This window comes from Apodemus sylvaticus, chromosome 19 (assembly GCF_947179515.1).
Source record: "Apodemus sylvaticus chromosome 19, mApoSyl1.1, whole genome shotgun sequence".
Taxonomy (NCBI): domain Eukaryota; kingdom Metazoa; phylum Chordata; class Mammalia; order Rodentia; family Muridae; genus Apodemus; species Apodemus sylvaticus.
The window spans coordinates 24,624,561-24,641,937 of record NC_067490.1 but is presented as its reverse complement, the minus strand read 5'-3'; the positions used below and the strand labels follow the sequence as shown (position 1 = coordinate 24,641,937).

General features: G+C 46.4%; 1 protein-coding gene across 1 annotated transcript in view; it reads right to left on the bottom strand.

The window, feature by feature from the left end:
• Tet1 (tet methylcytosine dioxygenase 1) overlaps positions 1-13,702 on the bottom strand; it is a 71,473-nt gene extending 57,771 nt beyond the window's left edge. Inside the window, exon 1 of the mRNA XM_052164632.1 lies at positions 11,849-13,702. Within this exon, the coding sequence (XP_052020592.1) occupies positions 11,849-13,702 (1,854 nt within the window). The remainder of the gene's footprint in view (positions 1-11,848) is intronic.
• Between the last annotated feature and the right edge of the window lie 3,675 nt (positions 13,703-17,377).

The following is a 17,377-nucleotide window of genomic DNA, read 5'->3' as shown; positions in this document are numbered from 1 at the left end:
CTGGGCTCTCACCACAGGACACAGGCAGCCACAAGCTGCGACATGGAGTTCTCTGCAGAGGATCTGGTCGCCGCCACCGAAATCACAGGAGGCTTTCTGCAAAAGACAATGTTCTCAAATCCCCCAGGTCGCCACCATCGGATCGATGGCGGCGGAGTCTCCCCTTAGCAGGAACCTCTGGGTGGCACCAGGGCAGGTCGGCGCGGGGAGGGGCGCGCTACCCTATCACCGGGCAGGAGATAGCCCTGAGCCAAAAGGGGCATCGGGGCTCACAGCAACCCTGGAAGGTATTGTGCATTTTGACTTTATAAGGCAAGGCTAAATATTGGCGATATTGAAGGCAGGGAGGTTAAGTGAGGACAGCGCAGGCTCAGCTGTTGGGCTGAGTGTCTCATTCCTGGGAACCACACCTCGGTGCAGCCGGCGGGCGGCTTGGCCTAGAAACGGCGATTTGATTTCTGTCAATAAATGTCCAACGACAGAGTAGGACTGAAAAATGACAATCAGTCACTTAGAAACGAAAAGGGACAGGATGTGGACCGGAGAGGGGGTGGAGTTTCCAAAATAGCACTCGCCACTCTCTCGGTGACTACAGAGATGGAAAACTGTTTGTATGTAAGTAAGCTGATGACCTTCAGTGCCCAAAGAAACCCGTGCCTTACCAGAAGACAGATTCCGACCTGAACCTTTGGGGGTGGGGGTATTTCTGTCTCCTCTCCTCCCAAGATCATCAACTGCAACCATGCCTCTTCTAAGCTTCCAACTGGGTTCCCAGGTTGAGGCTTCTCTTGCACACCGGTCAACCAAGCGCTCTCTTCCCCTGGAGCTGAACCTGAGCCCGGGATGGGATTAACATCCGCGCGCTCACTAGCTCCATCACACACACACACACACACACACACACCTGGATTGCACCCATGCTCAGTGAGTGGTAAGACGTGGGGGGCTGGCACCACACGACACCTGCCAGACTCCAGGAAAGGCAGGACCAAGAGCAGTCTCCCTCCGGTTAGCTCCCTCGCGCTGGCTGTAACAGTGGCAGAGGCTCTGGTGGCAGAGGACCAGAGTAGCTGTGGCAAGCCGGGCTGGCCCAAGGTCACTTGCCAAAAAGCTGTACAGGGACTAATCACAGCCCCATCACAGCCACCTTGACAGCTGCACTGATCTTGGGAAACAAGCCCAAGCTCCTGCGCCTCCTGGGGCCAAAGTTTCTGCAGTACTTTTGCAGCATTGGCAGGATGGTTAGCCTGGCTTGTGAGGCCAGAAATGGGTTTTCCACTTGCAGTTGGACTCAGAACAGATTCCCACAACCAGGAGTCATAGAGTTGCTGGCAGGAAGGCCTCTGTTCCATCACCGTCCTGTCTGAGCTTTGTAGGCTGCCATGAAAACCCATTTCCCCGGACAGCATTTGTTTTCCCATTGATTTTTTTTATTTATTAGTACTGCTGCTTGAACCTAGGCTAGGACTCTCCTTGCACGTTAAGCAAGTGCTCTACTGATGAACTACATACTCCCCTGTTCCCAGATTTTACTCTTTACATCATCCTCCAGACTGCCCCGCCATGTACAAAATTTTTAACTAATTCACAGATGGGGGTGGGGGATGGGCAGGATGGGACGAGGTGGGACTCCTGAAGCTAGACATGGTGACAAGAGAGTTGACTAACTACTACTACCTCTGGAGGCTGAGGCAGGAGAATCAGCTAGAGTGAGACCCTGCCTTCAAATGATCACACAGCAGTAATCAAAAACATGTTCATGGTTGCGATTGCAGCACCCAAGGGAGACTAGGACAGGGGCACGGTGTAAGTTCAAGGCCAGCCTTGGACACATAGCAAATACCAGGCTAGTCATAGCTGCAAAGCAAGTCTATCTCAGAAGAGGAGGAGGAGGACGAGGAGGAGGCAAAGAGGTGCACATACCCTACCTACCCTAATAGCTGTATGGAGTTCCATCTTTCTGTTAAACATTGATACCAAAAACAAGGGAATCTGGCCTGACCTTAACAACCGTGCAAATATTGCAAGCACACTGAGAACTGCAGTGGTGCACACCTCAATCCCAGCACTCAGGAGGCAGAGGCAGGCAGATCCTGAGTTCGAGGCCAGCCTGGTCTACACAATGAGTTCCAGGGCAAGGAGAGCTCCGTATGAGACACTGGGAGGTTGGGAGGAGGCGGTGGCTCTGCTGTGAACCAAAGCAACCGGGAAGTAGCTGAAAACGCATGGCTTGGCCACTCAGGTCAGGTCTGTTCAGCATGGAGAATGAGGCATGAGTGGACCACTGTCGCCCATCCTTTAGCTGAGGGTGTCAACTTTGAAGGACATCCCAATTCCTTTTTCTTCTATATTATTATTACCAATCATCATCATCATCATCATTATTTTGCCTGCCAGTGTTTGTGCGGGTACACTCCGCATAGCATGTGGAGCTCAAGAGGGTTTAGTTTGGGGAGTTGTTTGGTTGGTTGGTTTTGTTTTTTTGAGACAGGGTTTCTCTGTATAGCCTTGGCTGTCCTGGAACTCACTCTGTAGACCAGGCTGGCCTCGAACTCAGAAATCCGCCTGCCTGCCTCTGCCTCCCAGAGTGCTGGGATTACAGGAGTATGTCACCACCAACCGGCTACAACCTGGTCTATGTTAGCAAGTTCTAGGACAGGCACAGCCATAGTGTGAGACTTTGTCTCAACACGCCCATCCCCCCAGAAAAGAATGACAGCTGTTGGGGCGGGGGGAGGGGCTGTTGGGGAGGGGCTGTTGGAGAGGGAGGAGAGAGATAAGCCAGGAATTGGCTCAGGCTTTGTTCATTTTCAACTTCAGGGGGTTAGAGAGTTGCACATTAGAGTCCATCCTTTGCCACATAGTGAATCCAGGGGCTATCCTAGGTTAAATGAGACCTTGTCTCTAAAGAACCCTTAATATATATATATATATATATATATATATATATATATATATATATATATATATATATAATATAATATACAATATATACTGTACATAATATATATAATCGAGCCTATATCATGGAACACCTTCTACAGAAGGTCTAGAAATGCTATGCTATATGGATATGGTAGGGTTCCAAAAATTTATTATCCAGCTAATATTCTTTAAAGATATGGCTCTGGGACATGAGTTGGGTTCCCTGCATCTACTGCAGACTGCCAACAAGCACCTGCCTGTTACTCAGCTCCAGGGAAACTGGCCCCTCCCCCTCCCTTTCTGGCTTCCACGCATCCAAACACACTCACACAGACACAGACACACAGAAAATAACAACAGCAAGGAACACATATTAAAATAAAGTTAAAAGCACTCATTACCCTGAGGGTTTTGATGGCCAACCTGGGCTACATAGCTAAACTCTCAATAAAAAAGTCCTTTGACTGCTGTGTGGTAGTGGAGCATGCTTTTAATTCCAGCACTCAGGAGGCAGAGGCGGAGGCAGTCGGATCTCTGGAGTTGCAGGCCAGCCAGGTCTACAGAGAGAATTAATTCCAGAGCAGTTGCAGCTAGAGATATACAGAAAAACCCTATCTTCAGAAGTGGGTGTGGGGGGGTGGGGCATGGGGTGTCGTTTGACTTTTTTACTCCACAAAAACGTGTGATTCAAAACTTTAGGATTTCATAATGATAAACCCTCAGGGGCAGCTTGTAGGTGTCAAGGCAAAAAACAAGAAAATAAACCTGGGCTATTTTGTCACAGGCCACCTTACAAGATAATAGTGGGAGTCGGTTCAAGGGCCCTGGGGTGGGGGAGAACAGCCAGGACACCAGGAAGATCTCAAGGTCTGAGGCTTGGCTTCTCAATTTTTTAACATTGCAGGCTTGATGTAAATTTGTAAACTTGCCTGTTTCTGTCAGAAAAAAAATCTTGGTTTTAAAAAAAAATTTTTTGAACAGTGTTTCATGTATGTGATTTGCTTGCATGTGAATCTATGCACCAGATGTATGGCTGGCACCTTGTGGCAGTTAGTAATAGAGGTTTAGATTCTCTGGAACTGAACTCGGGGTGGCTGTGGCCTGCCTTGTGGTTGCTCAGAACCCAGGTCCACTGCAAGGGCAGCAAGGATTCCTGGCTCCAGTTTAAAAGGCCGCTAACGTGGGTCTGCTCGCCCTCCATGAGGCTGGCTCTGAACTCAAACAATATGCTAGCCTCGTCATCTTGAATTTGTTTTTGTTTTTGTTTTGTTTTGTTTTGTTTTTTTGGTTTTTTGGATTTGTTTTTTTTTTGAGACAGGGTTTCTCTGTGTAGCCCTGGCTGTCCTGGAACTCAGAAATCCGCCTGCCTCTGCCTTCCAAGTGCTGGGATTAAAGGCGTGCACCATCACTGCCTGGCACATTTTGACTTTCTTTCCCTGCTAGCAATCGCACATTTAGACTCCTACCTCTTAAGTCTGTGGGTCATGACCCACTTTTGGGGTTATATATACACACACATACATGCTATATTTTTACATGTTTGTTGGTGAGCACTATTTCCTATGTCTTGTGAGTAGTGTTAACTTTAGACATGGGTGTTCTCTGTGTAGCCCTGGCTGTCCTGGGACTCACTCTGTAGACCAGGCTGGCCTCAGAAATCTGCCTGCCTCTGTCTCCCAAGGGCTGGGATTAAAGGCATGCACCGCCGCCGGGCCACCACCACCACCCGGTTGGATAATGTTGTCTTACCCAAGATCAATTAAATCCTTGGAAGGGCACACACCCCACTGGTGCCATTATCAAACCGAGTGTCCCTGACTTGTAGCTGGTGTAATTATGTCACTGGAGAATTATGGCCCTCCATAATTGATAAAACTAAATACAGGCGAGCAACACAATGAGTGATTACAACTCCATATTCCGTGTCCATGCTGAGCGGCAGTGGCGCAAGCCTTTAATCCCCGAACTTGGGAGGCAGAGGCAGGCAGACCTCCAAGTTTGAGGCCAGCCTGGTCTACAGAGCGAGTTCCAGGACAGCCAGGGCTACACAGAGAAACCCTTGTCTTCAGAGAAGAGAAAATAAAAATCTGTGTCCTCTGAAAGTCTTGGATATAAAAATCTGGTAGGGAGATTGCTGGAGGCCTGGAGATGTAGGTCTCTCAGGAGGAGAATGTTCACCTAGTTACCTTGAGGCACTGAATGCCACCTCTTTTAAAGGAAAAAGCCACCTCCGGCAAGTGGCTCTAATCTTAGCACTGGGGAGGCAGTCACGGGAGGACCAGGAGGGCTTGCGGGGCAGCCAGTCTAAAGACTAGGAGGAAGACATCCCTGTCGGCATCTGTTCTCTAAGCAAGCATACATACAAATTCAATGAAATAAGGGAAGTATGATTTATACCTAAAAGGGAATTTATGATTCCCACACATCTTCAATGACCATCCCTTAAACAGGCAGCTGCTGGCCTCTGCTCTTCCCCCACTTATTCTGTTTACCAGTTGCCATAGTCGAGAGGGATGGCGGATAAAAGGGCCAGCCCACATCCTGATTCCCCATCAACTCCAGCCTTAGGCAAATCATCTGGCCTCACCAAGTCCGATGCAACACAGGAGACCCAATAAATACTCATCACCCGTTCCAAGACCTGCCTGTGAACCAGAACTTCAGACATGCTAGTCTGGTCTATCCAGGCCAGCCAGGCATACAGAGTGAGATCCTTTTCCAAATATTTTGGAAATTATTATTCCCAAAATAGTGCAAAAAATAAAAATACAAACACACACACACACACTGATACCAACGTTCACTATAAACAGAGTTTATGGTACCCACCACATACCAGGCACAAAACAGATAGGGAGAAAACACTCCTAGCCACACAAACTTGTCACCCAAGTGAAGCATTCACGTGACATTTTAACTTCACGTGATAATTCTGGATGAAAAAGATTCAACAAAAAACAACCATGGGGGGGGCATAAATAAAATAAAGTTTATTTAAATTTAAAAAGCAGCCATGCAGTAGTAGCATAGGCCTTTAGCCCTAAGATGTGGGAGGCATAAGCAGGTGGCATTTAACGCCAGCCAACAACAGACCAAGTTTCAGAACAACCAGGTCTATCTACACAGAAAAACCCCATCTTCAAAAAAGACAATAATAGTAGTAGTAGTAGTAGTAGTAGTAATAGGACAAGGTGAAACTGTATCTAATGAGACGTATGTTCTCTGAGTCACCCAGGGTGGTTTTGAAGTCATGAGCTTAAATGGTTCTACCACCAATCCTCCTGGGTACTAAGATTACAATCAGGTCACGTGCTGGCATGAAAACATTTCAAAAGAAGGGCAAAAGATCACCACAGCCCAGGATAAGGAACGACACCATAATTGTCACATTACCGAAATGTGAAACAAAATTATAGTGAAAGCCAGGCACTGGGAACCCCCGGAGACACCTGTTCAGGAAGCTCACAGGCCCAGGCAATGCTGCGAACCTCAAAACTCAAGAACCCTCAACAGCTCAGCAAGGTGCCGTACTGTGGAAATACAAATCTGCAAAGGGCGGAGCTGCCTCAGCAGGTAAACGGTATACAACAGACTCACCAGAAGACCTCCACATATAAACACTGATGCTAAGAATCTGCTATGGTCTGTCTGTCTGTCTGTCCTTCTTTCACCCTCTGACCTCTAATAAAGGGGCTATGATGCTCAGAACGTACTATGACCTCTCACACACACAAGACTTGTTGATAAGACGGTAAGAACCTGCTATAGTCTTTTTTTTCATCTTCAGACTTCCACAAAAGGGTTGTGATGCTCAGAACATGCTATGAGGTCTCTTACACACACACAAACACACACACACACATACACAACTTGTTGATAAGATGGTGAACCCTTCAAAGATCTCTTCAGTAAATTAGTAATTGTTACTTTCAGCTGGAAACATTGGAAACATGGCGGACAAATACTTTACTGCTCCAGAATTGAGTGCGGCTGGCAGACTTTTTTTTTTTTTGGTTTTTCAAGACAGGGTTTCTCTGTATAGCCCTGGCTGTCCTGGAACTCACTCTGTCGACCAGGCTAGGCTGGCCTCGTACTCAGAAATCCGCCTGCCTCTGCCTCCCAAGTACTGGGATTACAGGCGTGCACCACCACTGCCTAGCTGTAGACTAGCTTTCTAAGAAGGAATGCACACACATCGGCAGGAATTTTTGCTGGATGCAACCTATGTCACTCCATCCAACATTCCATGGCGGGGATCAACATTCCATGGCGGGGATCAGCTAGAGCCATCCACTATCCTGCCCCGCCCCCGCCCCGCCCCCATTTCCTCCAGTTCTTGACTCCACTTTTGCTCTTTAACACAAAACTTGACCACAAACTATGCGAGATTCCATATGAGATATGACATAGACACGACTGTCACCGACTGTCACCGTGACGCGTGGGAACAAATGCTCATTTGCGCATGCTCAGGGAGGGGAAATTCTACTGGGCAGACACAAAGAACGGGTGAGCTGCTTCCCAAGAGCGGAGTTACTCCGTGTGGTTGTGCGTGTTCACGTGTGTATGCATGTGTGCACACGAGGTGGCCAAAGGTCAAGTTAACCAAACCTGTCCCTTCGGAGACCTTGTTTTTTGAAACAGGGTCTTTCAGTGAACCAGGAGCTCACTCACCCATTTGGCTAGAGTGGCTAGGGAGCAGCAAGGCGTAGGTGCCCAGATCTCTCCTGAGCTGGGATCAGGACACAAGCTCAGTTCTGCATGAATACTGGGAATCCCACTGGGGAGAATGGGTCCCTTTCTGCCTTGATTACTGCACAGCCAAGACTGTGGGGCGAGCTAAACTTTTCCACCACATACACTGGGCTGTGTAAAACACCAAGGAGCAGGGCCAAGTGATGCTCCCACCTCCCATCACTTCTGTAAATGTCTGATTTGTGGACATACCATACTGCAAAGCTCCTGGCCTGGGCCACCAGCAGGACATTTCTGGGTAGGCATATTGGCTTGTGCCTATAGTTTCCATACTCAACAGACTGAGGCAGGAGCACTTGTCATTTTGAGACAAGTCTGAGCTGTTAGCAACTTCTAGAAGACTGAAGAAGCTACAGTGAAGGTTTGTCTGAGAAATACACAAGGAGGCTTAGTGGCACATGACTAATTCGAGCATAAAAAAAGGCAGAGGCGATGGCTCTCTGAGTTCCATACCAGACAAGATTACACAGTGAGACGCTATATCAAAACAAACCACCACCACCAACAACGACAAAATAAAATTAAAAACAAACAAGCAAAATAAACAAATACACAGACAGAGATGGCCCAGAACCAGCATGACTGTTCACAATATAAACCAGAATGCTACTGCAAAGCCTGACCAAGCAAAACATTTTAACATTTTTCAAATTATCCTGTTAGCTTTTTCTTGCTATGATTTAAAAAAAAAAAAAAAAAAAAGCAAACCAGTTTAGGGGAGGAAAGGATTTATTTGGCTTGCACGGTCCAATCACAACCCACTATACAAGGAAGTCAGATGGACTGGAGAGATGACTCAGCGGTTAAGAGCACCGACTGCTCTTCTGAAGGTCCTGAGTTCAAATCCCAGCAACCCCATGATGGCTCACAACCATCCGTAAAAGATATCTGACACCTTCCTCTGGTGCATCTGAAGTACTTAGGATGGTTTTATGCATGGTGTTACAGTGTACTTAGATATAATATGAGCAGGGCTGACTGAATCGAGCAGAGGTCCTGAATTCACATTCTCAGCAACCACATGATGGCTCACAACCATCAGTACAGCTACAGTGTACTCATATACATAAAATAAATAAATAAATCTTTAAAAAAAAAAAAAGGAAAGTCAGAGGTGCTCCTCCAGGGTCTGAAGCAGAGACCCTGGAGGAACACCACTTAGGTCTGACCGACCCCTGGTTGCCTCCCCACCCCATATATCGTTTGGGGAAACAATGCAAAAGGGGCAGGACCTACCCCAGCACTTGAGAACTGGAGGCAGGAGGATCAGGAATTCAAGGCCAGTCTGAGCTACAGAGTAAGCCCAGCCTGGACCACATTAGCCCTTGTCTCAAAACACCAAATAGTAACTCCTCGAGATTTATTACATGTATTTACTGGTAGGCTGGCTTGCACATCTCGGTGCAAATGTGGAGGCCAGATATCTCTCCCTGGACCACACACATCCCAGAGATAACACTCTCTTGGACCAAGGGGCAAGCACCTTCAGTAACAGAGCTGCCTCCTTGGCCCCATGACAGGTTCCTGCTACCTTTCTTCACTAAAACAAATCAATGCAACGAACTTCCCTTTATTAAAGATCTGAGCAGTAAAAAGACAGCATACAATGTCAATAGAATATCACACCAGAAAACACAATGGCCAGAAGCACTAATGGACTAGTTTAGAGATAATCTGGGCATCAAAGAGGGGTCTGGGGTTTATGAATCATTGAAAAAAATACAAACTTACCATGCAGACAACCATGTTAAATGTTGCTAACAATGTTAATATAATGCTAACAAGATAATATAATGTTAAATAATGCTAACAAGAGACTAGGACCCATCAACTATATAGAAGCCCAGGAGTTCAACCAAGCATAACCGTACACCAGGAAATTCAGAAGCTAAGGAAGGAGAATCAGAAGACCAAGGTTGGGACCCAAGAGCAGGCTCAGATTAAGAACAGTGTTGCTCTTTCAGAGGACTCAGGTTCAATTCCCAGCACCCCTTGGGGCACCTCACAACTGTCTGTAACTCCAGTTCCAGGGTATCTGACACCCTTACCAGATATACATGCGGGCAAAAGCCCAAAGCATAGAATCTGTATGTATATGTGAAATTCAAGATCCTTGGTAAGGATGCTCTTTGTGGACAGTGCCGCCGATACACTGTTCCTCCTGGGAAGGACAAGAAAGCTGACTGGAGCCAGGCGGTGGTGGTGCACGCCTTTAATCCCAGCACTTGGGAGGCAGAGGCAGGCGGATTTCTGAGTTCGAGGCCAGCCTGGTCTACAGAGTGAGTTCCAGGACAGCCAGGGCTACACAGAGAAACCCTGTCTCAAAACAAAAACAAAAACAAAGCAAAACAAAACAAAAAGAATATAAATAGACCAGGTGAACCTTGAATTTCAGAAATCTGCCTCTGTCCTCTCATAGCCCCATGCTAGGACTAAAACTCATGCTATCATGCCCACCCAGCCTATTCATTTTCAGTGAAATAGACCATATGCTAGTGGTTTTTTTGTGACTAAATCTTGTAAACACACACACACACAAACTTTAAAAAAGAAATGCAAACACTGTAAAAAAAAAAAGTAAAACGAAATTGTGATTTTGTTTGCTATATATATGTGTGTGTATATATATATATATATGTGTGTGTGTATATATATATATATATATATATATATATATATATGCATATATGGCAAACAAAACCACAAATTGATAACAAATTGAATGCTGGAATTCTCACTGCAACAAATAAAGGCTTCAGATCCAGGGGTGATCAAACAGGTAGAGAAGCAGGCACGGAGGAGACAGCCAAAATCACTGGCTTTGTTATTTTGGATAATCATGTAGATATAGTCTAAGCTGCTGAACCAAAGGGGAAGGGGCTTGAGAAGGACAACACATCTGTGGTCCACGCTGTGGTAACCTTCCAGTATGTTGGAATATCAAGGCTGCGGCATACAAGGGAGATTGCCCTGCTAGCAATACTCTTATTGTATTAGAGATGTTATTTGTAAACTATTTATAACTGCTCTGTGTGTGGTGTGTGTGTGTGTGTGTGTGTGATGGTTGCCTGGTTGAAGTAGTCTACACTGTTATCCCAGTACTCAGGAGATAAAGATAGATCTGTGCTAATTGTAGCCCACCTGATCTAAATAATGTATTTGTCTCCAAAAAAAATTTTTTTAATTTAAAAATTTTATCTTCTCAGATCCTTCCCTACTTTTGGTATTTTTCAGAAATGGTTATGCTATAATCTAGGTTTGCCTCAACCACAAGGCAATCCTCCTGCCTCAGCATCTGAGTGCCAGGGTTAGACAAGTGCTTGTGTTTCTCCATCTGGGGAGAAACCCTTTAAACGCCCAGCAATACAGGACTGGTTAATTGTCTAACCCCTTTTCAAAGTCTCAGCTAAGAAGGCAGCAGCATTTTTAGACCAGTATTGAAGTGTAGAGAAGTTAAAAGTCTAATGCCGTTAAAAGTTCACAGTCTTCTTGGAAGTAAGGGGACTGGCTCAGCCTGTAGCCCAGGTTACCCTGGAACTAGCTACGTGGTCCAGGTTGGCCTCAAATTCATAGTAATCCTTAATCACTCCTGAGCCCGTGCCGACATGCGGTTGTGAAGTCAGTGGATAAGTTGAATAAGAGTTAGTTCTTTCCTTGCGCTATCCAGGTCCCAGGCCTTAATCTCACTCAGGTCATCAGACTTGGGGACAATAGCGTGCACCGTTTCCCCACTCAGCCATCTCGCTGGCCCTTATTTCAATGTTAAAAACTAATTTATTCCTATGTATGTGTGTCTACGTGAATTCCTATGTACCACGTGCATGCGGGGAGTGCTCAGAACTTCATTGTTCCCAGAACAGGAGGAATCTCAGGCAGTCGTGGGCTACCCAATGCACAACGACTAGAGATTATAGTTAACCTTTGGTTAGCTACACACAAGCCAAGCTACAGATCTCAAGACGAAAAACTTAAGTTTGGGTAAGGCTGAGGAGGCAGCAGCAAGGGGAGAGAACACCCTTGGGGTGTTCTTAGCTTGGGGGAACCCTAGATTCAATCCCCATCACCAATCTACCACGAGACGCCAGCCACACGTTCTTGGGGGGGGGGGGGGGGTTGGGCGCTAATACGCCAAACACAGGAGATCCTCCCAGCCCTGAGCTGCTCTCACCTGTACCTGGGAGGCGGCCTCTGGCTTCTTTTTGAGCACCTCACATTTCCTCTTCTTACAGATCTGGTGGCTGTTCTTTCTGTTCTTGCAGTAGGTGCATTCCCCGCAGTTGGACTTCTGCTGGCAAGGCTCACAGACCCCACAGGCCTTGCGCTTCTTCTTCTCCACTGTTGGCGGCGTAGATTTACACGGGAGCGGAGAAGAGGTACCGGGTGTAACCGGCTTGGACATCGTTGTGACTTTGACATCGGCTGAGCTGGTTATGCTGACCGGAGAAATCCCTCCTTCCAACTTGCCGGGAGCACCCTGAGAGCATTGAGTAAGATCTAATGGAGCATGCTGGAGTTCGTCCTCCGGGGCGATTGTAAACCCTTGAGGGAGTACTGGGAAAAGATTGGCACCAAACGGCTTCTCAGCTTGTATATCGCTGGCAGCTATGACCAGAGGTACTGAGCTTGACTCAGAGCTTGGTGGGGCTTGGGGAATGTATCCTGAGTCCAAAGTTAAAATCGGGGTAGCACCTTGGACTTCAAGCCCACAGGAGGCTGAGCTGTGGGGCTCAGGCCCTGAAGGAGGACTAGGGTAGGTAGCAACTGTGTTTGGAAGCTTAGGAAGGAATATAGACAGGTCCGGGGAAGGAGCGGTATCCATGCCCACAGTTTCTTGTTGGTTTAGCATAGAAATAGCACCAAGATCCTCTGGTGAGTCTGAGCCCTTGTCCAGGGCCTCACCATGGAGTAAGTTAGCACCAGGAAATCCCCACTGAGGAGGGAGAGTACTAAAGGCCTGTCCTAGGACAGAGGAGGCATCCTGAACTTGATTGGGGTGGCTTGCCCCTTGTTCTGGGGTAGTTTTAAGGGTTTCTTCTTGGGGCTTAGTATCAAGGACCTCCGGCTGTGTGCCTGCCAAGATGAATCTTATTAGAGCTGTGGGATAGACAGACTCATCAAGAGACATGCAGGTCTTAAGGTCCAATTCAGGAACGATCCTAAAAGTGGAGTCGGGAAAGCCGCTATGGTCACTTCCTGGAGGGTTCGGAGAAGGATCGGAGAGCTTGGGAGAGTCGACTGGTGAGCTCAAGTCTACCAACTGATGGCTAGCGTCTTTCTGAGAGGTAACTTCGGAAGTTGATCTTTGGGGCAATGGAGCACACTCCTGGGGGGAAGGGCTCACAGTATCAAACGCCTGATGAGAGAGTAGTTCTTCACAGTGTGTCCCTTCCAGTGACCAAGAAATTGCCGCATCGAGGTTCTCATATGCGGAAGTACAGCTTTGGGAATCTTCTATTCTTTGAGGGCAAGACTGGGTTATCGCTTGGCTCTCGCCTTCACCTAAACACGTGTTCCGTTCACCAGTTATGTCCTCTGTATCTGGGGACGTGGCGGCGTCTCGGCTGGGGACCGAATCATTTTCAGAGTGCTTTACCGCCAGGTCGTCCTGGATATGATGTATACACTGCTTCTTTGAAGGTAGCACTTTCTTAGGTTTGGGTGTGACTACCGGGCGCTGGGACAGTCGCCAGCTAAGAGAGGTTCTTCGGAGAGCCATTGTAAACCCGTTGCAAGTTAAGGACTCTGGGTTCTGAAAAAGAACTTGGTTTCGATCCTGATTCATTCGGGCGGCCCCGGCTCTTGTCAGAAGACTCGGCGTCGGTGTGGGGGTTTTGTCTTCCGATTCCTTCTTACCATCTCTTCTTTTACTTAATTGCTTCAGTTTTCCGGGGTTCTCCGCCTTCCCTGCTGACTCGTGTTTGACAGCCTGCTTTGATGTCGTCTTCTTCACCTGGCTGCTTTTCTTTTTCTGTAGCTTTGTTTTGGCTGCTTTGGAAGGCTTTGCAGGGCGTGACCGAGACATGGCTGCAGAGGAGGAAAAGACGAAAGGGTATAGGACACAGTGTCATTGGTCCTTTGCAAAGTCTTCCTTTTGAGGAGAATCTGGAGGTGTTGCCAAGCTTGGCCACTTGAAGTTCGGGTCTAAAATAACAACAGCAAATATTATTATTATTCCTTTGGACTCTACTATAATGATATTTGCAAATAAACTAATAACTAGAAGGCTGAGAATATTTACTACCGAAGGAAAAAATGCAGCTAGTATTTAGCTTGGCAGAGTGGCTCAAAACATTTTTAAAAATATTTATTTATTTATTACATGTAAGTACGCTGTAGCTGTCTTCAGACACCTGAAGAGGGCGCTAGATCTCTTTACGGATGGTTGTGAGCCACCCTGTGGGTGCTGGGATTTGAAGAACAACAGTCAACAGTCGGTACTCTTACCCACTGAGCCATCTCTCCAGCCCCGTGGCTTAAATTTTTATTCCCAGCATTTGGGAGACTGAGTTGGTTGCATGAGTTACTACTACACCATTGCACAGATATTTAGGTAGGATGGATGATCAGGAGTTTGATGCCATCCACAGCTACATAGTGAATCTGAGGTCGGTCTAGGCTACACAAGATCTTGTCTCAAATAAAAAGGATCCTAGATCAGTGGTTGAAATTGAGGACGTTCATTGCCTGCTCTTCCAGTAGTCCTGGGCTCAATTCCCAGCATACGCATGGTGGCTCACAACTGTTTCTCAGTCCCAGGCCATCTGCTGCCCCCTTCTTGCCTCTTTAGGCACCAGGCATGCACGTGTAGTGTACAAACATACAAGCAACACCCATACACACAAAGACAAATTTTATCAATATAATGGCACAGTCCTTTAATTTCCAGCAGAGGTAGGCAGAGGCAGATGGATGGATGGATCTCTGAATTCAAGGCCAGCCTGGTCTACAGAGTGAGTTCCAGGACAGACAGGGCTACACAGAGAAACCATGTCTCAGTGAAAAATTTTAAATTTAAAAAAGAAACTAGCAGGGTGGTGGTGGCACACGCCTTTAATCCCAGCACTTGGGAGGCAGAGGCAGGCGGATTTGTGAGTTGGAGGCCAGCCTGGTCTACAGAGTGATTTCCAGGACAGACAGGGCTACACAGAGAAACCCTGTCTCGGAAAAAACAAGAGAGAGAGAGAGAGAGAGAGAGAGAGAGAGAGAGAGAATGGAAGGAAGGAAGGAAGGAAGGAAGGAAGGAAGGAAGGAAGGAAGGAAGGAAGGAAGGAAGAAAGAAAGAAAGAAAGAAAGAAAGAAAGAAAGAAAGAAAGAAAGAAAGAAAGAAAGAAAGAAAGAAAGAAAGAAAGAAAGAAAGAAAGAAAGAAAGAAACTAGAGAGTCTAGTGAATTTTTCAATGTTGCAAGCATCTTGCACTTCCCCAGCACGCAGGTAGGGGGCGCTGTCACTCCAGCTCCAGAGATTTATACGCTTCCACACTGCTGAGGACACCATACGCTTGTACGCACAACCTCAGATACAGTTCCAGAACTATCTTCAGAAAGCCAAGAATTATTTTAATAACTGTTTCCATTAAGAAATGACATCCAGGATCCGGGCGGTGGTGCCGCACGCCTGTAATCTCAGCACTCTGGGAGGCAGAGGCAGGCAGATCTCTGTGTTGGAGGCCAGCCTGTTCTACAGAGTGAGTTCCAGGACAGCCAGGGCTACACAGAGAAACCCTGTCTCGGAAAAACCAAATCCAAAAAAAAAAAAAAAAAAAAAAAAAGAAAAAAGAAATGACATCCAGGGCTGGTGAGATGGCTCAGTGGTTAAGAGTACGGACTGCCATTCTAGAGGACCTGAGTTCAATTCCCAGTAACCACATGGTGGCTCACAACAATCTGTAATGGGATCTGATACCTTCTGGTGTGTCTGAAGACAGTTATTCATATAAATGAAATAAATCTTAAAGAAAAAAGACAACCAGCCAGGCGGTGGTGGTGCACGCCTGTAATCCCAGCACTTGGGAGGCAAAGGCAGGCGGATTTCTGAGTTCAAGGTCAGCCTGGTCTACAGAGTGAGTTCCAGGACAGCCAGGGCTACACAGAGAAACCCTGCCTCGAAAAAAACAAAAACAAAAGCAAAAACAAAACAAAACAACAACAAAAAAAAAAGAAAACCGTTTCAATCGCTAAATGTAGCAGCACCAAGGTATGTTTTGTTTTTTGATATTTTTAAATCTATCACGAAGGTATAACTTAAAACATATAGTAGAAGCATACAATCTAGACACTGGAAAGAAAATTAAAATTCGTGCATGTGGGCCAGTAATCTGGATAAGCCAGAAGGTGTTCTGGGATCTGCTTTTTAAAAGTAGTTTACAAATTGATTTGTCCATTCTGTTTTCTTAATTGAAGTGCTTTAGAAACTCAAAGTGTGATTTGATCACTGCTTGTGATTCAGCATCGAAAACACAGACATGGCGAAGGGAACAGAAGCGCCAAAGAGATGAGAAGGTGAAGGGGGGGATTTTAAGATCAGGACTTTTCACAACTGAACAGCTTCCTCGGACCCTTTTTAAAACCGAGGTCTTCAAAGAGGTCAGTGACCCCTAAAATTCCAAGTATAGGGGAAAAAACATGACTAAAACAGTCACGCAAGCAAGCTTCAGACACAATCAGAAGCTTGGCCCGTTGAACATTATCAAAAAAACATACAATGTAGCTCGTATTAAATAATAGATAAATTATCAAAGGCGCCCTAAAATTAATTTTTAATTTTATAAACATTGAGCCAGGTGTGGTGGCTTTTTTTGTTTGTTTGTTTGTTTGTTTGTTTTTCAAGAAAAGTTTGCCCAGGCTGTCCTGGAACTCTGTAGACCAGGCTGACCTCAAACTCAGAAATCCACCTGCCTCGGCCTCCCAGAGTGCTGGGATTAAAGGCGTGCGCTGTCTTTTCCTGACTAGTAGCAAATTTAATCCCAGCAAGTCAGCTTTAATTAGAACAGAGGCTCTGAGGCCATTCCAGGACAGCAAGAGTTACACAGAAAAACCCTGACTCAATATAAACATAATTTTATAAACTAAATTTATAAAAGTAAATAAATTCAAAGCCCAGGTGGAGAGGGCATCCCACACCCTTAATCCCTGCACTCCAGAGGCACAGACAGTAAGATTGGTGAATTCCAATCAAGCTTGGCCTACAAGCAAACAAACTCCAAACCAGCCAGGACTATCTCAAACAAACAAAAACACTAGAAGCCAAATGTGGGGCTGGAGAGATGGCTCAGCGGTTAAGAGCACTGACTGCTCTTCCAGAGGTCCTGAGTTCAAATCCCAGCAACCTCGTGGTGGCTCACAGCCATCTGTAGTAGGATCTGATGCCCTCTTCTGGTGTGTCTAAAGACAACTACAGTGGACTTATATATAATAAATCAATCTTTAAGAAAAACAAAAAAGAATAAGCCAGGTGTGGTAGACCTCCGTATTCTGGACAGGTAACCCGAGGTAACACTGAGGAAGACTCATAGTCAGCCAGTACAGCATTAGACGGGACAGACTCACAGGCATGAAAGCCCGTCTACAGTCAGTCAAGAATCAGAGTTCAAAGACACTTCTAGGACAGTCCATGAGCTTGTCTGCAAACCAAACCAAACCAAACCAAGCCGTTATAAGGTGCCATGGTGAGTGGTATATGCCACTACTCCTGTTACTTG